Here is a 27,084-nt window from a genome sequence, read left to right as displayed (position 1 = left end):
GTGGAATTTCTTTCTTTCCTTCTTAATGAGTTTGAGACAATCAGTTGTGTTGTGACAAGGTAGGTGTGGTATACAGAAGATAGCCCTATTTGGTAAAAGACCAAGTCCATATTATGGCAAGAACAGCTCAAATAAGCAAAGAGAAACGACAGTCCATCATTACTTTAAGACATGAAGGTCAGTCAAAGAGGAACATTTCAAGAACTTTGAAAGCTCCTCAAGTGCAGTCACAAAAACCATCAAGGGCTATGATGAAACTGGCTCTCATGAGGACCGCCACAGGAAAAGAAGACCCAGAATTACCTCTGCTGCAGAGGATAAGTTAATTAGAGTTAACTGCACCTCCAATTGCAGCCCAAATAAATGCTTCACAGAGTTCAAGTAACAGACATCTCAACATCAACTGTTCAGAGGAGACTGTGTGAATCAGGCCTTCATGATCGAATTGCTGCAAAGAAACCACTAATAAAGGACACCAATAATAAGAAGAGACTTGCTTCGGCCAAGAAACATGAACAATAGACATTAGACTGGTGTAAATCTGTCCTTTGGTCTTATGAGTCCAAATTGGAGATTTTTTTATTCCAACCGCTGTGTCTTTGTGAGGCGCAGAGTAGGTGAACGGATGATCTCCGCATGTGTGGTTCCCACCGTGAAGCATGGAGGAGGAGGTGTGATGGTGGTGTTGCTTTGCTGGTGACAATGCCAGTGATTTATTTAGAATTCAAGGCACACAGAACCAGCATGGTTACAACTGCATTCTGCAGCAATATGCCATCCCATCTGGTTTATGCTTAGTAGGGCTGTCATTTGTTTTTCAACAGGACAATGACCCAACACACCTCCAGGCTGTGTAATGGCTATTTGACCAAGAAGGAGAGCGATGGAGTGCTGCATCAGATGACATGGCTTCCACAATCACCCGACCTCAACCCAATTAAGATGGTAGGGGATGAGTTGGACCGCATAATGAAGGAAAAGCAGCCAACAAGTTATCAGCATATGTGGGAACTCCTTCAATATTGGAAAAGCATTCCAGTTGAAGCTGGTTGAGAGAATGCCAAGAGCGTGCAAAGCTGTCATCAAGGCAAAAGGTGGCTACTTTGAAGTGGCTACTACTTTCAGGCCAGGGTTTTAGAAATGTTTGCACATGTATAATTTTTTTTTAAACAGAAATACCTTATTTACATAAGTATTCAGACCCCTTGCTATGAGACTCGAAAATTAGTTTCCAATGATGATCCTTGAGATGTTTCTGCAACTTGATTGGAGTCCATCTGTGGTAAACTCAAATGAGTGGACATGATTTCGAAAGGCACACACTTGTCTATATTATAAAAAAATGTTTTTTAACTAGGCAAGTCAGTTAAGAACAAATTCTTTTATACATTGACAGCCTAGGAGCAATGCATTAACTACCTTGTTCAAGGGCAGAATGACAGATTTTTACCTTGTCAGCTCGGGGATTTGATCTAGCAATCTTTCAGTTACTGGCCCAACGCTCTAACCACTAGGCTACCTGCCGCAGTGCACTGTCCCACATGCACTGTCCCACAGTTGACAGTGCATTTCAGAGCGAAAACCAAGCCATGAGGTCAAAGGAATTGTCCGTACGGCTCCAAGACAGGATTGTGTCGAGACACAGATCTGGGGAAGGGTACCAAAATATGTCTACAGCATTGAAGGTCCCCAAGAACACAGTGGCCTCCATCATTCTTAAATGGAAGAAGTTAGGAACCACCAAGACTCTTCCTAGAGCTCGCCGCATGGCCAAACTGAGCAATTGGTGGAGAAGGGCCTTGGTCAGGGAGGTGACCAAGAACCTGATGGTCACTCTGACAGAGTTCCAGAGTTCCTCTGTGGAGATGAGAGAACCTTCCAGAAGGACAACCATCTCTGCAGCCCCCCACCAATCAGGCCTTTATGGTAGAGTGGCCAGACATAAGCCACTCCTCAGTAAAAGGCACATGACAGCCTGCTTGGAGTTTGCCAAAAGGCACCCTCAGACAATGAGAAGCAAGATTCTCATGTGTGATGAAACCAAGATTGAACTCTTGGGCTTGAATGCCAAGCGTCACGTCTGGAGGAAACCTGGCACAATCCCTACAGTGAAGCATGATGGTGGCAGCATCATGCTGTGGTGATGTTTTTCAGAGGCAGGGACTGGGAGACTAGTCAAGATCGAGGGAAGGATGGACGGAGCAAAGTACAGAGAGATCCTTGATGAAAACCTGCTCCACATTCACCTTCCAACAGGACTACGATCCTAAGCACACGGCCAAGACAACGCAGGACTGGCTTTGGGACAAATCTCTGAATGTTCTTGAGTGGCCCAGCCAGAGCCCGGACTTGAACCACAGTACTGAGTAAAGGGTCTGAATACTTATGTAAATGTATATTTAATTTTTGTATTTTTTATAAATTTGCAAAAATGTCTAAAAACCTGTTTTTGCTTTGTCATTATGGGGTATTGTGTGTAGATTGATGAGGGGGAAAAAACAATTTAATTCATCTTAGAATAAGGTTGTAACGTAACAAAATGTGAAAAAAGTCAAGAGGTCTGAATACTTTCAGAATGCACTGTATATTGCATTTATGGTTGTTCTATGTTTTGCTACCGCTAATGCTTTGACTAGGGTTGCAAAGCTACTGGTAATTTACCAAAGTTAATGGAATAATGGTAATTAACAATCTATGGTAATCTATGGCAAGTCTGGTCATTTATCATTGGGAAAAAAAATATTACGATTGTCACGGTTGTCGTAGGAAGGAGCGGACCAAAGTGCAGCGTGTGTCGTTCCACATTATATTTTCACTGTGAAACTATGCAATACATACACATAAACTAAAGAACAAAAACAACAAACCGTGAGGCAGAGGTGAAACATACACTAACTCAAAAACAATCTCCCACAAACCCAGGTGGGAAAAACACCTACTTAAGTATGATCTCCAATTAGAGACAACTATGACCAGCTGTCTCTAATTGGAGATCATCCCAAACAAAGCCCAACATAGAAATACAAAACTAGAACATAACAACATAGAAAATCTAAACTAGAAAACCCTCCCTGTCACGCCCTGACCTACTCTACCATAGAAAATAACAGCTTTCTATGGTCAGGACGTGACAGTACCCCCCCCCCCCCCCCAAAGGTGCGGACTCCGAACGCACCTAAAAAAAAAAGGGCGGGAGGGTGACAAATGTCTATGGCGGCTCTGGTGCAGTACGCAGAACCTTCTCATCCCGCGGATCCTCCTGCAGAGGAGGCGGCTCCGGTTTGGGCCGTATCCCCCGCTCCGCCCGCTGATCCCTCCGCTTTTGTGTCACTGGACCCTGGATCGTCGCCAAAGGACCCGGACCGTGGATCATCACCGGAGGTTCTGGACTGCATACCGCCGCTGGAGACTCCGGACTGCGGACCGCCGCTGGAGACTCCGGACTGGGGAACGCCGCTGAAGACTCCGGACTGGGGAACGCCGCTGAAGACTCCGGACTGGGGAACGCCGCTGAAGACTCCGGACTGGGGAACGTCTCAGGAGGTTCCGGACTGTGGGCCGTCTCAGGAGGTTCCGGACTGTGGGCCGTCTCAGGAGGTTCCGGACTGTGGGCCGTCTCAGGAGGTTCCGGACTGTGGGCCGTCTCAGGAGGTTCCGGACTGTGGGCCGTCTCAGGAGGTTCCGGACTGTGGGCCGTCTCAGGAGGTTCCGGACTGTAAAACATCGCCGGAAGCTCTGGACTGGGCACTGTCGCCGGAAGCTCTGGACTGGGAACAGTCGCCGGAAGCTCTGGACTGGGAACAGTCGCCGGAAGCTCTGGACTGGGAACAGTCGCCGGAAGCTCTGGACTGGGAACAGTCGCCGGAAGCTCTGGACTGGGAACAGTCGCCGGAAGCTCTGGACTGGGAACAGTCGCCGGAATCTCTGGACTGGGAACAGTCGCCGGAAGCTCTGGACTGGGAACAGTCGCCGGAAGCTCTGGACTGGGAACTGTCGCCGGAAGCTCTGGACTGGGAACTGTCGCCGGAAGCTCTGGACTGGGAATGCGCACTGGAGGCCTGAGGCGTGGGGCTGGCACAGGTGGCGCCAGACTGGTAACAAGCACCTCAGGGCGAGTGCCGGAAGCCGGAACAGGACACCCCGGACTGGGCAGGTGCACTGGAGGCCTGATGCATGGGGCTGGCACAGGTGGTGCCAGACTGGTGACACGCACCTCAGGGCAAGTGCGAGGAGCAGGCACAGGGCGTACCAGGCTGGATAGACTCACTGGAGGCTGGGTACATGGGACAGGCACAGGATATACTGGGCCGTGGAGGCGCACTGGAGGTCTCGAGCATAGAGCTGGCACAACCCATCCTGGCTGGATGCTTACTCTCGCCCGGCAAACGTGGGGCGCTGGCACAGGACGAACTGGGCTGTGAATACGCACTGGCGACACAGTGCGCAGCGCTGGCGCAGGATATCCTGGACCGAGAAGGCGAACTGGAGACCAGGAGCGCTGAGCTGGCACCACCCTTCCTTGCTGAATGCTCAACCTAGCTCGACAAATGCGGGGCACGGGCACAGATCGCACCGGGCTGTGATCGCATCCCTTCACATGGTTTAAGAATAGGTAAAGACACATTCACATATGAAAACCATGTTCCATCCTGTCCTCTTCCCTTTCTGATATTCTGCATAGCACCAGAGACATATAAAAGACAAGCCTGACCTCTCCCTTCTCTGGGCCCCAAATGACTGAGCCCCAGCTGAGGGAAGAAGTACAACTGCCAACACCAAAGTCCAAAGGGATACATTCTAATAACAAATATATCACATAAGCATATTATGCAGATAAGACATCTTAATTATCTATGTTACCCAACTAATTCTGATTCATCCACCACAATATGGTTCAAGAGAAAATAGCCTAATTAATGAAAAAGCATCTTATCAACAATGGCATTATTTTCAGTTAACTCTGCAACTCTTCCAACTCTTGTCTTTTTTCACAACTGCCCCAAAACATTTACAACAAAGACATTTTGACATAGTAAAATAAATAAAAGTGTGTAAAAAAAACAATAGAATGTGTTGAAATCCTCATATTAAACATTAAATACAGGTTTGTTATTTTTTTATTTTAAAATCAGAAGGCCACACAGATTGCCAGAGATAATTAGACACCTCTTATAATCTGAAGTACCCCCAAAAAAGCCAATAGATTTCATCTGATCAAATTCTATATATTCCTTGAAAGTTAAAAAGCTTCTGGTAGTTTACTGGTAAACTTCAAAAGTTTCAGGTAATATACCCTTCCTTTGCAAGCCTAGTTTTGACACTTATTATGTTTTTAAGTGCTTTTAAGGTGCACTTTACCGGTTCTGCAGCAGATAAAATTAGCGCTCTATAGTCATTTTTACATTTTAGTCATTTAGCAGACGCTCTTATCCAGAGCAACTTACAGTAGAGAATGCATACATTTCATACATTTTTTCTCTGTACTGGTCCCCCGTGGGAATCGAACCCACAACCGTGGCATTGCAAACACCATGCTCTACCAACTGAGCCACACGGGAGCCACTTAGGGAACCTGATTATGGTGCAAATTCTAAAATGGCTGACATAGTGTGTCAATGGACAACGCAAAACACTATGGCTGAAGACAGTTGATAAGATGCTTCTCTCATTCATTTCAATGGGTTGGGTCAAAGGTAGCAAATAAAGCCTCTACAGCTTCTCTATAGGGCATGGTTTCCTGGCCCTTAACATAACAATTGTAGCAAACAAGGGATTTTTTCACGGTGTCTTATAAGATTGGATACGAGTTTGCAAGACTCTCCTTTTTGCCCTGTCCATCAAACACTCTGTCTGTAAGCTGCCTGGAGGTGTGTTGAGAATATCTATTACACTGTCATCCATTGGGTTTGTGCTGTGCAAATGAACTCCACACCAATGTAACAAAGAGGCTGATACTGTTTACATTCAGTTTGTTTGTGATGGATGGGATGATGCGTCAAACACTGACCGTATTTGCCGGTGTATCACGACAGCTGTCCATATGAAGGGGATTGAAAACACATATATATATATATATATACATACCATTCAATAACAATGGCTGTCTGTGCTAGGGAGACCAAATGCATGATTAAAACAAGACCCCTTGAACCCCATATGAATTTCTTCCCAGATAGAGGTACTCAGGTGGAGATCTGAAGCGGCCAGATGAAAGCAATACCTGCTCGCTGCGGGATGAGGGCAGAGAGGGACGCTGGGTAGTGGAACAGGTGTACAGAAGTGGGGAGGAGGGTGAGGGGGAACCAAATATCAGATGCACAGTGACCTTTTCAGAATGGCATGCTGAGTTCACCTTGTAACTCTCATGGGTAGTGGGCAGTTTCCTTTCCTTCCTGTCTTTTAAAAACTGTTTTAAATATCATAGTAGATTTAATGTAAAGTGTCATTCAAGGGTATCAGGTATACAAATACTTTTTGTATACACCATACTTGTTTGTAGTAGGCCTGTGTAGTGTGGTATGACAATGTCATCCATTAAACACTTACCAATGTCATCCTGTTGAACTTCGTAGGAACGTTGACTGTTTTCTCAACTCCCATGTTTTGTGTTACAGGAAAATTGATGGGACCAATGTGGACGAGGATGACCAGATGGAGCTCACGGAGGACGGGCAACCGGTGGCTCCTCGCCACAATCCCCCTCTATTTGACTGCGGTTGCTGCGGCCTGCCCAAGCGCTACATCATCGCCATTCTCAGTGGGCTGGGCTTCTGCATCTCCTTTGGCATCCGTTGCAACCTGGGGGTGGCCATTGTGGAGATGGTCAACAACAACACAGTCTACATCAATGGAACACCTGTACTCCAGGTGAGAGAGAAAGACAGAAATCACTGACATAAAATAAATAAATAAATGATCCATAGGGGCCTCCTGAGTGGCGTTACTACAGACCCGGGTTTGATCCCAGGCTGTGTCACAGCCGGCCGTGACCGGGAGACCCAAGAGGCGGTGCACAATTGGCCCAGCGTCGTCCGGGTTAGGGGATGGTTTGGCCGGCCGGGATTTCCTTGTCCCATCGCACTCTAGTGACTCCTTGTGGTGGACCGGGCACCTGCAAGCTGACCCCGGTCGCCAGTTGGATGGTGTTTCCTCCGACACATTGGTGCGGCTGGTTAAGCAACCAGTGTGTCAAGAAGCAGTGTGGCTTGGCAGGGTCGTGTTTCGGAGAACACATGGCTCTTGACCTTCATCTCTCCTGAGTCCATAGGGGAGTTGCAGTGATGGGACAAGACTGTAACTACAAATTGGGGAGAAAAAGGGGTAAATGTACCAAAAAGGATTTAAAAAATATATATCCATAGTGCATTATGTGTGCATTATGGGGTGTGTATAATAGGAACCTTGTAGGATAGCAGTTGTAAGGGCAATGAAGCAGCATAAGTTCATATGTGGAGCTGTGGTTCCAAGGCCTATTTACAAAGTTCAAACTTCAATATTCAAAAGAAAATAACCTTCAGGCTTGAATGCAGCAACACATGACCCCACTGCCTTTAAATGTAATTGGCATTTCACCAAACTCCTATATTCCAATCATACATGGTTGTCTTGTAAAAATATTGAAACATACTTAAATATTTTGTCACTGAAAGGTCTGGACACAAGACAGATTGGTAGGCGGGCATCAAACATTTTGGGGAAATACAGACTCAAAAGAAAGTAACAGTTTCTTGAGCGAAATAAAAAACTTCTTCCTCATGAATGTAGTAAAAAACCGCAGCTCCGAGTATCAAACAGTAAATAAATGCAACAATATATAGTACTGTATATCTTTTTTTATTGTCACATACACCAGATAGATGCAATGAAATGTTTTGTTTCATCCATAGTAGTACAGCACCCCTGGAGCAAATTAGGGTTAAGTGTCTTGCTCAAGAGCACAACAACAACTTTTGCACCTCGGGTATTCAAACCAGCGACCTTTAGGTTACTGGCCCAATGCTCTAACTGCTTGGCTACCTGCAGCCTTATAATGAAACAGATAGGAAACACACTAGTTGAATCAACGTTGTTTCCACGTCATTTCTATGAAATTACGTTGAACCAACGTGGAATAGATGTTGAATTGACATCTGTGCTCACTGGGTAGCTGTCTACAATGTTGCAAAAAAACGGAATGAAGCGATGTAACAATAGCGATTATTGTAAGATTATATTGAATATAGATTTAAGAAATATGCTGTTTAACTTGAGAAAACATAAAGCATTTTCAGTACAGAAACAATGCGTTTGATCAATTGGCGGGAATTTGGAGAGTGCACCAGTGGAGAGACGAGCTTAGTGTGGCTTCGCCACAGAATGATATCAGTGCCAGCAGTGCCAGTGAATGAATTTTGCCAACATACCTTTTTTATATCACTCCATAGTAGTGAATGGGCATGTGTAATAGGCTTCTTAGATGACAATAGTCAATAATCAATGTGTTACGCTCGTCTGAAGAAGGAGACCAAGGTGCATAGTGGTTGGCGAACATTTTTCCTTTATTAAAAATGAACACCGTCAAAACAGCAAAATACAATACAACGAAAGTAAAGTTCTGCAGGCTACACAGATACCTAACAAAAACAAGATCCCACAAAAACCCAGTGGGAAAAGGCTGCCTAAATATGACCCCCAATCAGAGACAACGAAAGACAGCTGCCTCTGATTGGGAACCATATCAGGCCAACATAGAAATACAATAATCTAGAATGCCCATCCAAATCACACCCTGAACTAACCAAATAGAGGAATAAAAAGGCTCTCTACGGTCAGGGCGTGACAGTACCCCCCCCAAAGGTGCGGACTCCGGCCGCAAAACCTGACTCAATAGGGGAGGATCCGGGTGGGCATCTAGCCTCGGTGGCGGCTCCGGTGCGGGACGTAGACCCCGCTCTGCTCGCAGATCCGCCATCCTCGGTGGCGACTATTTTGGGGGTCATCGCCGAATGATCCGGACCGTGGGTCGTCGCCGGAGGACCCGGACCGTGGATCGTCGCCGGAGGGTCCGGATCGTAGATCGTCGCCGGAGGGACTGGACCGCCGACCGTCGCCGGGGGCTCCGGATCGGGGACCGTCGCTGGGGGCTCCGGACAGGGGACCGTCGCTGGAGGCTCCGGACAGGGGACCGTCGCTGGAGGCTCCGGACAGGGGCCTGTCGCTGGGGGCTCCGGCCCATGGATCGTCGCTACGGGCTCCGGGCCATGGATCGTCACAGGAGGCTTCGCGCCATGGATTATCACTGGAGGCTCTGGGCCATGGATTGTCACTGGAGGCTTCGTGCCATGGATCATCACTACAGGCTCCGGGCCATGGATCATCACTGGAGGCTTCGGGCCATGGATCATCACTGGAGGCTTCTTACGTGGAGCTGGAACAAGTCTCACCGGACTGGGGAGATGCACTGGAAACCTGGTGCGTGGAGCAGGCACCAGATACACTGGGCCGTGGAGGCGCACTCTAGGTCTCGAGCGTAGAGCTGGCACAACCCGTCCTGGCTGGATGCTTACTTTCGCCCGGCAAATGCGGGGCGCTGGCACAGGACGCACTGGGCTGTGAAGGCGCACCAGAGACACCATGTGCAGAGCCGGCGCAGGATATCCTGGGCCGAAGAGACGCACCGGAGACCAGGAGCGCTGAGCCGGCACAATCCGTCTTGGCTGAATGCCCACTCTAGCACGGCAAATGTGCAGGCACAGAGCGCATCGAGCTGTGAATGCGTACTGGAGACAGTGCGCATCACCGCATAACACGGTGCCTGACTGGTCACATGCTCCCCATGGTAAGCACGGGGAGTTGGCTCAGGTCTAAACCCTGACTCCGCCAATCTCCCCGTGTGCCCCCCCCCAAAAAAAAGTTTTTTGGAGCTGCCTCTCGGGCTTCCGTTGTTGTGCTAATTCCTCGTATCATCGCCGTTCCTCTCTTGCTGCCTCCATCTCCTCCCTTGAACGGCGATACTCCCCAATCCGCGTCCAGGGCCCCTTTCCATTCATAATTTCCTCCCATGTCCACTCATCCTGGCCACATTGCTTGGTCCGTTTTTTGGTGGATCTTCTGTTTCACTCGTCTGAAGAAGGAGACCAAGGTGCAGCGTGGTAGGCGAACATTTTTCCTTTATTAAAAATGAACACCGTCAAAACAGCAAAATACAATACAACGAAAGTAAAGTTCTGCAGGCTACACAGATACCTAACAAAAACAAGATCCCACAAAAACCCAGTGGGAAAAGGCTGCCTAAATATGATCCCCAATCAGAGACAACGAAAGACAGCTGCCTCTGATTGGGAACCATATCAGGCCAACATAGAAATACAATAATCTAGAATGCCCACCCAAATCACACCCTGAACTAACCAAATAGAGGAATAAAAAGGCTCTCTACGGTCAGGGCGTGACACACTGATTAATCTAGCATCACCGGTTAGCCAGTCGTCAATGTAGTCATCAATGTAGATCAGAATACCAAATTAGATTGCATATCAAAATCTTTGAGTTTAATTCTGTCAATTAACTCCATGAATCATCCATTCCTGAAACAGGGGAACATGATAGGAGATGAACAAACCCTTGAATGTTGTTTTATGTTGTATTATAGTAGCATTGTAATTCAACAGCTGATATTTGGATGGAAAAGTTCAAGCGTTGTTCTGAAGGACAGCAGCATCACCCAAACAGTCCTCTGGCTCTATTTTCAATCTCAAACAACACAATAGCACCCGACACTCACACACACACACACACACACACACACCACACACACACACCCCGTGAAAGAACTCGTAACCAGTTAAATACCCTATATTATATAACTCTGTTCCCCAGCCAGCTCAATTCAACTGGGACCCAGAGACTGTGGGACTGATCCATGGCTCCTTCTTCTGGGGTTACATCGTCACACAGATCCCTGGAGGCTTCATCTCCAACAAGCTGGCCGCCAACAGGTTAGGCCTTCCCACTGCTAATGATCTCCCTCCTTGAGACTCTGAAATTAAAGGGAAATGTAAGGTATTTTGATAGAACTGGTTTGTGGGTGGACTACAGAGGGTTAAATAGGTGACTAGGGTGGGTTTGGAATGGATACTTGTGCTGAGGGCAGGAACAGACAGATTGGGTGTCTGAAATAGGCAGTTAGTCAATGTGTGTGGTGAGGTTTAGAACAGAAAGATAGGGTATTTGGAATTGTTAGTCAGTGTGTGGAGTCAGAGCTATAAGAGAAACGTTTTAGGAGCCTAAGTGAAAAGGGCATGTAGTTTGTGTGTGTGGTAAGGGTTAAACTGGTGTGTGTGTGTGTGTGTGTGTGTGTGCACGTGTGTGTTTGTGTGTGTTAGGTAAGGGTTAAAGCAGCAAGGGGTAAAGCCGTCTGGTGTGTGTGTGTGTGGTGAGCGTGCAGATCTGATGGGGCCGATAGCAGTCCTGTAATAAAAGTTTCACAGGAAAAGAGGACACGCCATTGACAGAGTTAATAATGAAAGATCCTGCCTCTGATTTCTCCCTGAGACGCCAGCCACTGGAATATTACAAGTGTCACTTACACCCGGTTTTGGAAAAGGGATGGGTGGAGCGAAGAAAGAGGGGAGCAATGTTAATGAAGCATAAACGTATGGGATCTCTGTATCTCTGTCTGTCCTTCAAAGGCAGATATATTAGATCTGTCATATTGTGATGTTGGATTGGTCATTTTAAGCTGGCACCTGCCAGAAGGGCAGGTTAGGGGAGAACTAGTCTTGCAGTGCCATAGATCACACTGTATTCTCCTAGAACGGCTAGAGTAGAGGATAGGGGAGACCTGGGAGGGACTGACTAATTCAGGAACATTGATGATTGGTGTTGAGTTAATGGAGGTAGTCTTTGGTGCTCACATTTTTTCAACTGTGACTGTTTATGACATTTAAGTCTACAGCAGTACAAACCATGACAGTATGTGGTGGGTTGTTGTTGACTTGGTTGTTGTATGTCACAATTGGTCAATGTTCCATCAAGCTTTTCAAATGCTCTAAGTAGCTGTTATGTTACATTCACAGTATTTTTAGCTCATATGTCATTTTGTATGCATTATTGAAAGAACGTGCAATGCTACCCTTTTTTTCGCCATTGTTGTCTACAACCTAGTCACACTATAATGTAATGTTTCCACAGAGTGTTTGGGGCGGCCATTTTTCTCACGTCCATACTGAATATGTTCATCCCTTCAGCAGCCAGAAGGCACTACGGCTGTGTCATGTTAGTCCGCATCCTGCAAGGTTTGGTGGAGGTGAGTCGTCTTCAGTGTTGCCAGATTTCATTGACACTTTCAGGTCGAATCTAAGACAGAATCTCACAAAATCTACTAAATGTAGCCCAATTGAAGGTGTCAACAGTCGTCGTCATAATGACTGATCATTTGACCAAGCTCATATACAGTACATATGTAGACAGTACAGAAACACATGTTTATCTGTATCTCTTTACTCAGGTTGATTATTCAGAATAATGATGCCATATAATGTTTCTTGTACAGGGTGTTACCTACCCTGCATGCCATGGGATGTGGGCCAAATGGGCCCCTCCCCTGGAGAGAAGTCGACTGGCCACCACCTCATTCTGTGGTAAGTGATATGAAAATTGACAAGCTTAATATAGGTGCAATGTTTGAGTCAAATAAAGTTAATCGAATTTCTTCCCATTCAACTGTTTTTCTTCCCATCCAATTGAGCTTTATGAAATTGTGCTGACGATTTTCCACAATAGCAAAACTTTCAAGTGAAAAGATGTGGTAAAAGACAGGAAAACAAAAATGTAATTCATTCAGTAAATCAAATGGATATTCAAAAATACCCTGCCTGCCTTTCTGTTGAATCCATAACCACAGTCAACCCTATTAGTTTAAAGGCCTAATGCATCCATTTTTATCTCAATATCAAATCATTTCTGAGTAACAAGTATATAGCTTGTGATGGTTTCAATTAAAATGGTCAAAAATATTTTAAAAAATAGATTCTTAGTAAAGACAAATTCAAGCAAGAATTTTGCTCGGACTGTCTCAGAGTGGTCTGAGTGGGGAGGAAAAACTGAAAACTAGCTGTTAATGGCAGAGGTTCGGAACTCTCTTTTTGGTCTATTAACAAAATAGCCGTCTGGTGTTTTCACCAGACAGGTCAAAACCTCCATCCCACCAAAACAAGCTTACATTTCAGGCGGTCTTTTCCAGTGGTGTAAAGTACATAAGTAAAAATACTTTAAAGTACTACTTGAGTCGTTTTGTGGGGGTATCTGTACTTTCCTATTTATATTTTGGACAATTTTTACTTCACTACATTCCTAAAGAAAAGAATGTACTTTTTACTCCATACGTTTTCCCTGACACCCGAAAGTACTAGTTACATTTGAATGCCCAATTTGTCGGGGCGTGGACTCTACAAGGGGTGGTGGACCATTCATGATACACGCGGGAAACTGTTGAGCATGAAAAACCCAGCAGCGTTGCAGTTCTTGAGTTCTACAGACCAGTGTGCCTGGCACCTACTACCATACTCCATTCAAAGGCACTTAAATATTTTGCCTTGCCCATTCACCCTCTGAATGTCACACATACATAATCAATGTCTCAATTGTTTCAATACTTAAAAATCCTTATTTAATCTGTCTCTTCCCCTTCATCTACACCACAGGAGGTTGGTGGCACCTTAATTGGTTTCCATTTGTTTAATGCCATTCCATTTTCTCCGTTCCAGCCATTATTATGAGCCATCCTCCCTTCTGCAGCCTCCACTGATCTACACTGATATATGTGGATTTAACAAGTGACATCAATAAGGGTTCATAGCTTTCACCTGGATTCACCTGGTCAGTGTAAGCCATGGAAAGAGCATGTTTTGTATACTCAGTGTATACAAAACACTGAAAACTATGTTTTTGGCTGCACTGGGCCTTTAACTGAATCCATTGAATAGATATATCATTGTTCTCTGCCTAGAGATGTTTAGCATTGTGGTAAAATGGCTGAAAATAGGGACTGGGAAGCTTGTTTTGTTTTGCAGATGTCGGCTGTTGTTCCCCATGAAAATGCATTAAAACAGCCATCTTTCAGAATAAACTGGTGCCATGACAACCGGCGCTTCCAAACCCTCTTGACATCGCCTCTGAATGAAAGATTGCCCTCACGCGCTTCACCTGCTCACTCTGAAGGAGGTCCTCTCCCATTCAACCCAAATGAAGTGTCATATTGCCTACTGTCCAAAAGCACAGTCATGCTCCCGGGCCTCTACAAATCGAGAGTGTTTATAAGGCCATCAGATAATAGAATATACATTAAAACATCCTCTCCCAAGGACAGTTTCAATGAGTCCTAATTTGATGAGTCCAATACGGTTGCTGTTGCATCTTTATGCTTACCAAGATGACCTATGAGACATGGAATACTTTTCTACACTCTTAGAAAAAAAGGTTCTATTTACAATCAAAAAGGGTTATTTGGCTGTCCTCATTGAAGAACCCCTTTTGGTTCCAGGTAGACCACTTTTGGTTATAGGTAGAACCCTTTTGGATTCCATGTAGAACCCTTTCCACAGAGGGTTCTACATGGAACCCAAAGGAGTTCTACCTGGAACCAAAATGGGTTCCCCTATGGGGACAGCCACAGAACCCTTTTGGAACCCTTTTTTCTAAGAGATGTTTTTCTAGTCCTGTGTTGAAGAAGAGTTGCTGAGAGGCTGCAGACTGATAATAATCTAATAGTCAAAGTGTTTTCACCTACCTCTGGATCGTTGTGATACCTTGGCATCACTATTTAATCATTTTATTGGGGTTTCCTTTAGATGGAGTCCCATTACACACCAGACAGAACTACAACAGTGGCATAGTCATATTTCCCTTTCCTTGTTTCCAGGTTCCTATGCAGGTGCTGTGATTGCCATGCCTTTAGCAGGAGTCCTGGTTCAGTTTGTTGGATGGCCCTCAGTCTTCTATATCTATGGTAAGATTCAAAAAGTCAATATAAAGGCAAATTGTTAAATAGAATTGCTGTGATTTACAGTTCTTTCATACAGGTATGCAGATCAAGGATTTCATATTGAGTTTGGGTAGGGAAAATCAGTGAAATGCATTCACCTAAATTCAGATACTCCAGATGACTGACATTACCAAAGATAGTGATCTTTGTAAAACAGGGAGATGTCTATGATCTAACTAGCGATAGGGTGAAAATTGTCTATTGAGTTGCTAAATGTGTATCCAATCTCAAATGATCTCAATGACTTCAGAACAGCATTCACAAGACCAGGCCTAACTATGATAAAGTGGGTGGATGATTCCCATTTGAGCAGCAATCCATGTATTACACTAGGTGTCACTTGTGTGACATGCAACGCATTATACCATCAGTATTACACCAGTCTCAGGTTGTTCTCTGTTTTGCTTCATCAGTTTTGTCCATTTGATCTAAACTGTTATTTAATTAAGATATATTCACAATCTCATAAGACTCTTTGTGCCTGCTGCATTTCAATATCACTTCTGTAGCTCTGTTGTGATCTAATCACATGATTAATTGACTGAAATTAATGTTTTCCTGTCTGGGATTTCTACTTAATTAATCTTTCATTTTGTTTGAATAATAAAAAATCATTGAGGTCTAGAATAGGTCAAGGCCCAGTTCTAATTAGTTTGCCATATCACTTACATAGAGATGGATAGAGGGCGCACTTGCATCATTTTAAAGTTGTCAACTGTGTGGGACTTCCTATGGGTTAAAGGAATAATCCAACACAAACCACTAATTCCTATGATTAACAGTGTTAAATAACACTACTTTGTGAATAATTTTTTGGGGGGTGAACAAATGTTTCATTGTGTTGGTAGAAATATGTGAAAATTGTTTTTGGAAATCTGTTGCAGCTCAAGTCTACCTCAAAACCCGCAATGCAATGCCCTCTGAACTGGCTGGGTAGCTAGCTAGGTATAAAACAAAGCTACGCACAAAAATACCAGTCATTATCAGCATGTGAAGTAGCTAGCGACCTGTAAAATCGGTTTAAAAAACTGCAATATCAATTTAGGAGTCTATCTCACTGAGTCCAACGTGCAGTTCGTCTCTGACCAGAGCGTGAGCAGAGTACGTTTCTTTCCCGCAGAGATAATTTTGAGGAGATGGGAAACTCCGTTAGAATCGTATTAGCCCCATTGTGTACATTGCCCATGCGTCGCCAATGGGCCGCACGGTGCATTCTGAGCGATTCTGGGACAAGGAAAGCTCTCCTTCAAGGAGTGAATGGGAATCAATTGAGTGCTAGCTCAAAAACTGAACATTAGCATGTATTTCGTGAACAAGAAGTACAGCGTTGCAAATATTTTCCAAGACGTGAGATAATTAACTTGTTCTCTGTAATTTCGTACTGCTTTGGAATCGTGACATTACGTACCTTCGAGGAACATACATTCCCTGACTTTGAGAAGGGATTGTGTGACGATTAGTTTAACAGCCGCGTGACGCAGCATGACAACATGAATGTGATGGGTCGACAGTCAGTTGGGTGGGATGTTTCTCCATTCATTGCCCAATGGGATTCCTCTCTCCTCCTTTCTGTAATATTTTTTTTTTCATTTTCTTATTTTTATTTTTTAAATGTATTTTTTAAATTTTTATAAAAAACTTTTTTTCCTCTTTCTGTAATATCTCTGTTTCCCCACAGACATAGAGCACAAAGCGACATATGGTACAGTACTTGAAGGAGAAGGAGAGTTGAATAATTTGGAACACAGTTTAAATTGAGCACATCTATGTAATATAAACGGATGGATGTGTTCTAAACAAGTATGCCTATACCATATATTGGCTAATTTGGTGATATGGAGTGCAGGAAACTGTTTTAAAAGTGTTATGAAATGTGTTATCCCTCATCTCCAGTGATGAGAATGATGTAGCTATGACGTGTACCTACACAATTTCCAGATTTTTACAGCTAGACCACTTAGAAGTTAAATCATGGGGAATTTTTATATTTTACCCACTGATAGAACATCGGCTTTCACCAAATTTACAGGACTTTCAGGATTTATATTTCTGGTGTGGTGGATAAGGAGGGATCATATAATTCCATTCATGTCAGCAGGAGAGATTTTTTATTTTTGTATTTTATTTCACCTTTATTTAACCAGGTAGGCTAGTTGAGAACAAGTTCTCATTTACAACTGCGACCTGGCCAAGATAAAGCAAATCAGTGTGACACAGACTTACACATGGAGTAAACAATAAACAAGCCAATAACACAATAAACAAGTCAATGACACAGTAGAAAAAAAAGAAAGTCTATATACAGTGTGTGCAAAAGGCATGAGGAGGTAGGTAATAAATAGGCCATAGGAGCGAATAATTACAATTTAGCAGATTAACACTGGAGTGATAAAAGAGCATATGATGATGTGCAAGTAGAAATACTGGTGTGCAAAAGAGCAGAAAAGTAAATAAAATAAAAACAGTATGGGGATGAGGTAGCTAGATTGGGTGGGCAATTTACAGATGGACTATGTACAGCTGCAGTGATCGGTTAGCAGCTCAGGTAACTGATGTTTAAAGTTCGTGAGGGAAATAAAAGTCTCCAACTTCAGCGATTTTTGCAATTCGTTCCAGTCACTGGCAGCAGAGAACTGGAAGGAAAGGCGGCCAAATGAGGTGTTGGCTTTAGGGACGATCAGTGAGATATACCCGCTGGAACGTGTGGGTGTTGTTATCATGACCAGTGAACTGAGATAAGGCGGAGCTTTACCTAGCATAGACTTATAGATGACCTGGAGCCAGTGAGTCTGGCGATGAATATGTAGCGAGGGCCAGCCGACTAGAGCATACAGGTCGCAGTGGTGGATGGTATACGGTGATTTGGTAACAAAACAGATGGCACTGTGATAGATGAGCCAATGAATGAGGTGTTCCCTCTTTCCATCTCTATGATCTTTTACAAATCCTGGACACAGATTAAGCCTAATCCTGGAATAAAAACATTTTCAATTCAAATTCTCCATTGATCTTGCTTTTTAGTCCAGGACTATGCTTTTTAGTTCAGGACTATGCTTAAACAGTGTCCAGGAAACCGCCCATAAATGCTTCACATTTACAATATGAAAAATCATCTGTAAATCTGTTGATAACAGACTAGTTTGTTAGATCCATATGACGATATGAGCATTGATGATAACCTGTATTTTTTATTTCTATGCATTCAGGTGTATTTGGGATTATATGGTACATCTTCTGGCTCCTGCTTGCCTATGGGAGCCCAGCCGCCCACCCCACTATAAGCGATGAGGAGAGGATCTACATAGAGACCACCATTGGCGAGGGTGTCAAAATATTGAGCGCCACTGAGGTATGCCTCTGCTCAATCTGGCTGTGGTCAGATGCATTAGTATAGACTATCATACACTGAAAAAATATATAAATGCCACATGTAAAGTGTTGTTCCCATGTTTCATGAGCTGAAATAAAAGATCCGAGAAATTTTCCATATGCAAAAAAAGCACATTTATCTCAAATTCCGGCACATATTTGTTTACATCATTGTTATTGAGCATTTCTAATTTGCCAAGATAATCCATCCACCTGACAGGTGGGGCATACCAAGAAGCTGATTAAACAACATGATCAATACACAGGTGCACCTTGTGCTGGGGACAATAAAAGGCCACTCTAAAATGTGCAGTTTGTCACACAACACAATGTCACAGATGTCTCAAGTTTTGAGGGAGCGTGCAATTGGCATGCCGACTGCAGGAAAGTCCACCAGAGCTGTTGCCAGATAATTGAATATACATTTTTCTATTTTTCTCTAAAATGACGTTGTACGTCCAACCGGCCTCACATGTATGACGTGATGTGTACGAGTGGTTTGCTGATGTCAATGTTGTGAACAGAGTGCCCCATGGTGGCAGTGGGGTTATGGTATGGGCAGACATAAGCTATGGACAACGAACACGATTGCATTTTAGCGATGGCAATTTGAATGCACAGAGAGACGAGATCCCGTGACGAAATCCTGAGGCCTGTTGTCGTGACATTCATCTGCCGCCATCACCTCATCTTTCAGCATGATAATGTAATGCCCCATGTCGCAAGGATCTGTACACAATTCCTGGAAGCTGAAAATGTCCCAGTTCCTCCAATGACCTGCATATTCACCAGACATTTCACCCATTGATCATGTTTGGGATGCTCTAGATTGAGGTGTACATCAGCGTGTTCCAGTTTCCGCCAATATCCAGCAACTTCACACAGCCATTGAAGAGTAGTGGGACAACATTCCACAGGCCACAATCAACAGCTTGAACAATTCTATGAGAAGGAGATGTGTTGCGCTGCATGAGGCAAGTGGTGGTCACACCAGGTACTGACTGGTTTTCTGACCCACGCCCCTAGGTTTTTTTTTAAGGTATCTGTGACCAACAGATAATGTACATATCTGTATTCCCAGTCATGTGAAATCCATAGATTAGAGCCTAATTCATTTATTTAAATTGATTGATATCCTTATATGAATTGTAACTCAGTAACGTCTTTGAAATTGTTGCATGTTGATATTTTTGTTCAGTATAGGTATAAGATTTATGTTATTTCAAATATTCTGTTCTTGTAAGTACTGTACTTAGAGAAGTTTTATGACACCCATATAAGATGTTATCAAGCTTGACAAATGAAAACATAAATGGAGACATAAGCAGGTTTAACAACAGTACTGCACAGGCTACCTATTTGAGTGCAGTTGACCCTTGAAATTGGTGACAAGCTTGACAAATGAAAACATAACCCAATACATAACCCAGGTTGACCTCTGAAATTGACCCATGAAATTGAGCCATGAGTCAGTGAGATCAGGTCCCTCTTCTCTGGCCCACCACAGAAATTCAAGACTCCATGGCGCCGTTTCTTCACCTCCATGCCTGTCTATGCCATCATCGTGGCTAACTTCTGCCGTAGCTGGACCTTCTATCTGCTCCTCATCAGCCAGCCAGCCTACTTTGAGGAGGTGTTTGGCTTCTCCATCGGCAAGGTTGGTCTCACAGTTACTCTGTGTGGTATAGATCTAAGAAGTCTCAATGCAATTTGTTATCCATGAAAAATGGGACCACAATCATGGGCGAATTGGACATAATGGCCATTCTGGCAAATGCCAGACGGGCTGGATCATGGGCTGGTCGAAATTGACACAGATACAAAAAAGTTTTATGTAAAAAAAAAACTATGAAAAAGGTGACATGACCAGCAGTCCATGTGCCTGTTTTTTGATGTTGCGTAATTTCTCTGTTAAACTAATCTATTATGGATGGTTTTCTGACAGGCTGAGCTGAGGACATGCAAACTCACATTCAAAGTTAAACGCTTCATCAGCAAAGACCTGCTCCGACTCTGTCATCAGTTAGACAGCCAAGATCATGGATTGTAAAAAGCGGTAAAGGTGCCTATAAATGTTGAAAGAGCGCAGCAAATGGGACAACACATTGTATACAATACTGAGCAGTACAAGTGGAATCAATTATCATAAGACTCAAATGGATCATAATTTTCAACATCTAGATTATGTCATACATGAAAGAAAGTACAAAATGTTAGAGAAATGTTTGGCATGACACTAAACATAATATTAATAAATCAAATCAAATCAAATTTTATTGGTCACATACACATGGTTAGCAGATGTTAATGCGAGTGTAGCGAAATGCTTGTGCTTCTAGTTCTGACCGTGCAGTAATATCTAACAAGTAATCTAACAATTTTACAACAACTACCTTATACACACAAGTGTAAAGGAATGAATAAGAATATGTACATATAAATATATAGATGAGCGATGGCCGAACGGCATAGGCAAGATGCAGTAGATGGTATAGAGTACAGTATATACATATGAGATGAGTAATGTAGGGTATGTAAACATTATATAAAGTGGCATTGTTTAAAGTGACTAGTGAAACATTTATTACACCCAATTTTTTATTATTAAAGTGGCTAGAGATTTGAGTCAATATGTTAGCAGCACCCACTCAAAGTTAGTGATGGCTGTTTAACAGTCTGATGGCCTTGAGATAGAAGCTGTTTTTCAGTCTCTCGGTCCCAGCTTTGATGCACCTGTACTGACCTCGCCTTCTGGATGATAGCGGGGTGAACAGGCAGTGGCTCGGGTGGTTGTTGTCCTTGATGATCTTTTTGGCCTTCCTGTGACATCGGGTGCTGTAGGTAGTTTGCCCCCGGTGATGCGTTGTGCAGACCTCACTACCCTCTGGAGAGCCTTACGGTTGTGGGCGGAGCAGTTGCCGTACCAGGCGGTGATACAGCCCGACAGGATGCTCTCGATTGTGCATCTGTAAAAGTTTGTGAGTGGTTTTGGTGACAAGCCAAATTTCTTCAGCCTTCTTCACCATGCTGTCTGTGTGGGTGGACCACTTCAGTTTGTCCGTGCTGTGTACTCAGAGGGACTTAAAACTTTCCACCTTCTCCACTACTGTCCCGTTGATGTGGATAGGGGGGTACTCCCTCTGCTGTTTCCTGAAGTCCACGATCATTTCCTTTGTTTTGTTGACGTTGAGTGAGAGGTTATTTTCCTGACACCACACACCGAGGGCCCTCACCTCCTCCCTGGAGGCCGTCTCATCGTTGTTGGTAATCAAGCCTACCACTGTAGGGCTGTCTGCAAACTTGATGATTGAGTTGGAGGCGTGCATGAACAGTCATGGGTGAATAGGGAGCACAGGAGAGGGCTGAGAACTACCCTTGTGGGGCCCCAGTGTTGAGGATCAGCGGGGTGGAGATGTTGTTTCCTACCCTCACCACCTGGGGGCGTCCCGTCAGAAAGTCCAGGACCCAGTTGCACAGGGCGGGGTCGAGACCCAGGGTCTCGAGCTTAATGACGAGTTTGGAGGGTACTATGGCGTTAAATACTGAGCTGTAATCGATGAACAGCATTCTTACATAGGTATTCCTCTTGTCCAGATGGGATAGGGCAGTGTGCAGTGTGATTTTGATTGTGTCGTCTGTGGACCTATTGGGGCGGTAAGCAAATTGGAGTGGGTCTAGGGTGGAGGTGATATGATCCTTGACTAGTCTCTCAAAGCACTTCATGATGACGGAAGTGAGTGGTACAGGGCGATAGTCGTTTAGCTCAGTTACCTTAGCTTTCTTGCGAACAGGAACAATGGTGGCCCTCTTGAAGCATGTGGGAACAGCAGACTGGGATAGGGATTGATTGAATATTTCCGTAAACACTCCAGCCAGCTGGTCTGCGCATGCTCTGAGGTCGCGGCTAGGGATGCCGTCTGGGCCAGCAGCCCTGCGAGGGTTAACAATATTTTACTCACGTTGGCTGCAGTGAAGGAGAGCCTGCAGGTTTTGGTAGCGGGCTGTGTCAGTGGCACTGTATTGTCCTCAAAGCGAGCAAAGAAGTTGTTTAGTTTGTCTGGGAGTAAGACATCAGTGTCCGCGACGGGGCTGGTTTTCTTTTTGTAATCCGTGATTGACTGTACACCCTGCCACATACGTCTCGTGTCTGAGCCGTTGAATTGCGACTCTACTTTGTCTCTATACTGACACTTAGCTTGTTTGATTGCCTTGCTGAGGGAATAGCTACACTGTTTGTATTTGGTGATGTTTCCGGTCACCTTGCCATGATTAAAAGCAGTGGTTCGCGGTTTCAGTTTTGCGCGAATGCTGCCATCAATCCACAGTTTCTGTTGGGGAAGGTTTTAATAGTCACCGTGGGTACAACGTCACCGATGCACTTGCTAATAAACTCGCTCACCGAATCAGCGTATACATCAATGTTGTTGTCCGATGCTATCCGATGCTATCCAGAACATATCCCAGTCCACGTGATCGACGCAATCTTGAAGCGTGGAATCAGATTGGTCAGACCAGCTTTGAACAGACCTGAGCACGGGAGTTTCCTGTTTTAGTTTCTGTCTATAGGCTGGGACCAACAAAATGGAGTCGTGGTCAGATTTGCCAAATATGAGGGCGAGGGAGGGCTTTGTATGCGTCGCGGAAGTTAGAGTAGCAATGATCCAGAATTTTGCCAGCCTTGGTCACGCATTCAATATGCTGATAAAATTTAGGGAGCCTTGTTTTCAGATTAGCCTTGTTAAAATCCCCAGCTACAATACATGCAGCCTCAATATATGTGGTTTCCAGTTTACATAGAGTCCAATGAAGTTCTTTCAGGGCCGTCGAGGTGTCTGCTTGGGGGGGATATACACGGCTGTGATAATAATCAAAGAGAATTCTCTTGGTAGATAATGCACAAGGAGTGCACATTTAGTTTTTTGCGTTAGCACTACACAGCCAATAAAAATAATCAACTCATCCTCTAGCCTGATGCTCTTACCATTATTTCTGGGTGTTGTCTTGTTCCTCCTCACAGGTGGGGCTCCTGTCTGCTGTGCCTCACATGGTGATGACCATCGTAGTGCCCATCGGTGGCCAGCTAGCCGACTTCCTACGCAGTCGTAAAATCATGTCAACTACAAACGTCCGGAAAATCATGAACTGCGGAGGTATAGTACCCAGGACAGAATGACTTCATTTCCCTTACATTGTACTTAGGAAGGGCATAAAACTAGCACTGATACAACGTGACTCCATACTTTTTTATATAACAATTATGGCATTTCCTTCTCCTAATGTTGACATTTTGAAAACATTTGTGGAATATTATTTCTCTGACTTTAGCTGAAAACAAAATTGAGATTTCCTTGGAATGTTTCCTAGCGTTGTAAGAATGTTCACTGTTTGCTGGTTATGGTACTGTATCATGTCTGATAAAGCTAGTAATCAGGATTTGATAAGGTGGCCTTTGACCTTGCCCTGTGACCCCTGCAGGTTTTGGAATGGAGGCGACTCTGCTGCTGGTGGTGGGGTTCAGTCATACACGTGGGGTTGCCATCTCCTTCCTGGTGCTAGCTGTGGGCTTCAGTGGCTTTGCCATCTCAGGTAAAAAGCTTCAGTTCAGCACCATTTAAATGTATTTATAATGTATATAAGCCGTATTCAGTCAAATCAAGTTCCAAACATCGTTATTTGTGTGTTTCTGATGTAAAGTCCTGAGCCCATGAATAAATGTTGAGTGTGGGGTTTTATCCTTCTCTTACTCCTGTATGGGGCAAGTAAGAGTAAGACAGATATTTAGGGTTTTCCTCCTGACTTGGTGCATTACATTACTGTTTGGCTAAATGGTTATTTATTAATTCAAATTGACATTTTTAAAACAACATTCATAAGAGACAGCATCAATAGTGTGTGGTATTCGATATCTAATAATAAATAATACATGAGATTTATGTAGCGCTTTTCCCAAATATGCTTCTACAGTGGGGTACAAAATGTATACTGATATACTGTACTTGTTATGGCATCCTCAGGGTTCAATGTAAACCACTTGGACATTGCTCCTCGCTATGCCAGTATCCTAATGGGCATCTCCAATGGTGTTGGCACACTGTCTGGAATGGTGTGCCCCCTTATTGTTGGAGCACTGACTAAACACAAGGTATTGTAACATTCAACATTACAGATACATTCTAACAGCTGTCAATGAGATGAGCAAAATTTGCAAGCATAAGACCTCTGCATCCATATTAGGATGTCCCTCAGTTGTCAGACAAAACTCCCCCTAAGGGACTTCCTAATATGGATACCGTATGTAAGTAACATTACTGGTGAACTAGACTATGACATACTTATTTTACAACATTGTCACTCATATCAAATGTTACCATGTCTGTCCCCTTCCCCGTAGACCCGTCTGGAGTGGCAGAACGTGTTTGTGATAGCCGCCATGGTGCACTACACAGGGGTCATCTTCTATGCTATCTTCGCCTCAGGCGACAAGCAGGAATGGGCAGAACAAGAGAGCACCAGCGAAGATAAGGTCGGTATTATCGACGAGGATGAGCTGGCCGAAGAGACAGAGCTCAACAGCGAGATTGCCATGGCACCCAATAAAAGCTATGGAACCACAGAGAACTCATCGGGTCGCAAACAGGGCTGGAAGAAGAACAGAGGAGTCACCATGCAGGAGGATAAGGATGATGGGAACTTGCACCACGGGAATGGGAACTACCAGGAGCAGTATCAGTGATGCACCTAATAATCAGGGGCATTGGCTGTACTGTTTTTCAAAATTTTCCTGGAGTGTGCATTTGCACACTTTATCGCATAGAAAACCAGAGGAAACCAGAGGAGGCTTAGTGGGAGGGGCTATAGGAGGATGGGCTCATTGTAATGGCTGGAATGCAATGAATGGTACGAAGTCAAACATGTGGTTTCCATATGTTTTATGTGTTTGATACCGTTCCATTAATTCTTACAATGAACCTGTCCTCCTATAGCTCCTCCCACAAGTCTCCTCTGGTGGAAACTCCCTCCAGTCAATGCTTACACCAATCCTATGCTTTTATATCCATGAGGTGGAGTGTGCAAATGCCCACTTCTGGAAAAGGTTATAGAATCTCTATTGACCCCCTATTCACTGTGCACTACTACTACAGAGAATAGGGTGGCACAGTCACTTGAGCAGCACTGCAGGACTTCCCCTTCAAGTCAACATCCAGTGAAGGAAGAAGAGTAAAATTCACACAGCCTGGCAGAACTATCAGTGGTCATTCTTCTGAGAAGTTACAAAAGAAGTTACAGCATCTATCATTGACCACAAACTGACCTTTTGTTGTCGTTTGGTCATTTGTGACGACCACCTCTATTCGGTTGCAAAATTTGAAATTGTGTTTTTTACATAGGATAAAAGTAGAGAGTCAGAGCTAAAAAATGGCACATCCTACTCTGCCGTTGAGGAACAATGGGAAAGTAATTCTGCTTTGAAATTTGAACAACTTCTAACCCCACTTTTGAGAAAATGGCCCTTTGTCTACAACTATTCAGCATTGTTCACACCCTCTTAAGCCCCACACATCTCTTTAAGGATCCACATGTGAGGCCAAGTGCTAAACAGAGTGAGTAAGGTAGTGTAGTAAACAACCAAAGATTTCAAGACTAAAAGTGGTGAAAGTAGTAGCCTACAATAAGGAAAAACACCAGGTAAAAATACACGTTATCTAGTCCTTTGCCTATATCCTAATCTGACTTTGGTACAGGTCATGTTGTTCTTCACATTACTGTCTATTGTAAACACACACTGTATCAAATAAAATCTAAGTTTATTTGTCACATGCACAAGATACAGAAGATGTAAATGGTTACTTACATATTTGCATAGTAGCAATATCAAAAATAGAAAGTGTCCAGTCACTTTTGTCTAGACATGTACACATGTTCATGAAATCCAGTAGATGGCCATAATCACCCCCAGTCACACCTGGCTAACTTGATGGGTCATGTAATCATCTGGCAAATTGGAGTATTTTGTTTAGAGATGTGAACCATAAACTAAACCCATAGTACTAGCAATACAAATGGATTGTCATAGCTAGCTACCATGCATGAAATGCTGTAGTATGAATCTGCAGTTAGCCAAAGCTAAACAACTTGGTTAAATGTTAGCTAACTAGCTAACATTAGGCTATAACTAGCAATGCAAATGGTTTTCTGAAATATGAATAATATTACTACACAGATCATTCATGTTACGTAATGTTAGCTAGCGAGCCAGCAAGCTAACATTCGCTAGCTAGCTAACAGTATGCTTTAACTTGCAATGAAAACAGCTTTGAAAAAAATAAAAACGTATAATATGTAGCTAGACTCTTACCTGTAAACATGGATGAACGCTTCACGGCAGACTGGAACCCTTTTAATTAAGTAAGACATACTGTGTCGTTTCCGTTTTGTTTGTGCAGCTTGTTTGGCCCGCTGTGTCAAATCACTCTGGTTTACACTGACTGTGTACATAAAGTAGTCCATCGCAACCTTTTCCCACTGATCTTTGTCAATAGCACCAGCTACATTCTGGGCAGCAATGCTGTTGAGAGCAGTAGCAAAACTTGTGCAGTTCTCCATGATTAATGTTATATATTTCAAAAAAGCCGTGGTAGCAAGGACTATCTACACATACTGAGCAGCTCATGTTAGCTAACGACAGAAACGTG

General features: G+C 43.9%; 1 protein-coding gene across 1 annotated transcript in view; it reads left to right on the top strand.

The window, feature by feature from the left end:
- Positions 1-25,124, top strand: part of slc17a8 (solute carrier family 17 member 8) — a 33,365-nt gene extending 8,241 nt beyond the window's left edge. The window contains exons 2-12 of the mRNA XM_014125382.3: positions 6,615-6,867; positions 10,858-10,976; positions 12,172-12,286; positions 12,533-12,620; positions 14,900-14,986; positions 18,229-18,371; positions 19,899-20,048; positions 23,409-23,541; positions 23,867-23,977; positions 24,406-24,533; positions 24,783-25,124. Of these exons, the coding sequence (XP_013980857.1) occupies positions 6,615-6,867; positions 10,858-10,976; positions 12,172-12,286; positions 12,533-12,620; positions 14,900-14,986; positions 18,229-18,371; positions 19,899-20,048; positions 23,409-23,541; positions 23,867-23,977; positions 24,406-24,533; positions 24,783-25,124 (1,669 nt within the window). The remainder of the gene's footprint in view (positions 1-6,614; positions 6,868-10,857; positions 10,977-12,171; positions 12,287-12,532; positions 12,621-14,899; positions 14,987-18,228; positions 18,372-19,898; positions 20,049-23,408; positions 23,542-23,866; positions 23,978-24,405; positions 24,534-24,782) is intronic.
- The last annotated feature ends 1,960 nt before the right edge of the window (positions 25,125-27,084 follow it).

Source organism: Salmo salar, chromosome 10 (genome assembly GCF_965601325.2).
Source record: "Salmo salar chromosome 10, fSalSal1, whole genome shotgun sequence".
Taxonomy (NCBI): domain Eukaryota; kingdom Metazoa; phylum Chordata; class Actinopteri; order Salmoniformes; family Salmonidae; genus Salmo; species Salmo salar.
Note: the sequence above shows the minus strand (reverse complement) of the source record. Positions and strands in the feature narration are given on the sequence as shown.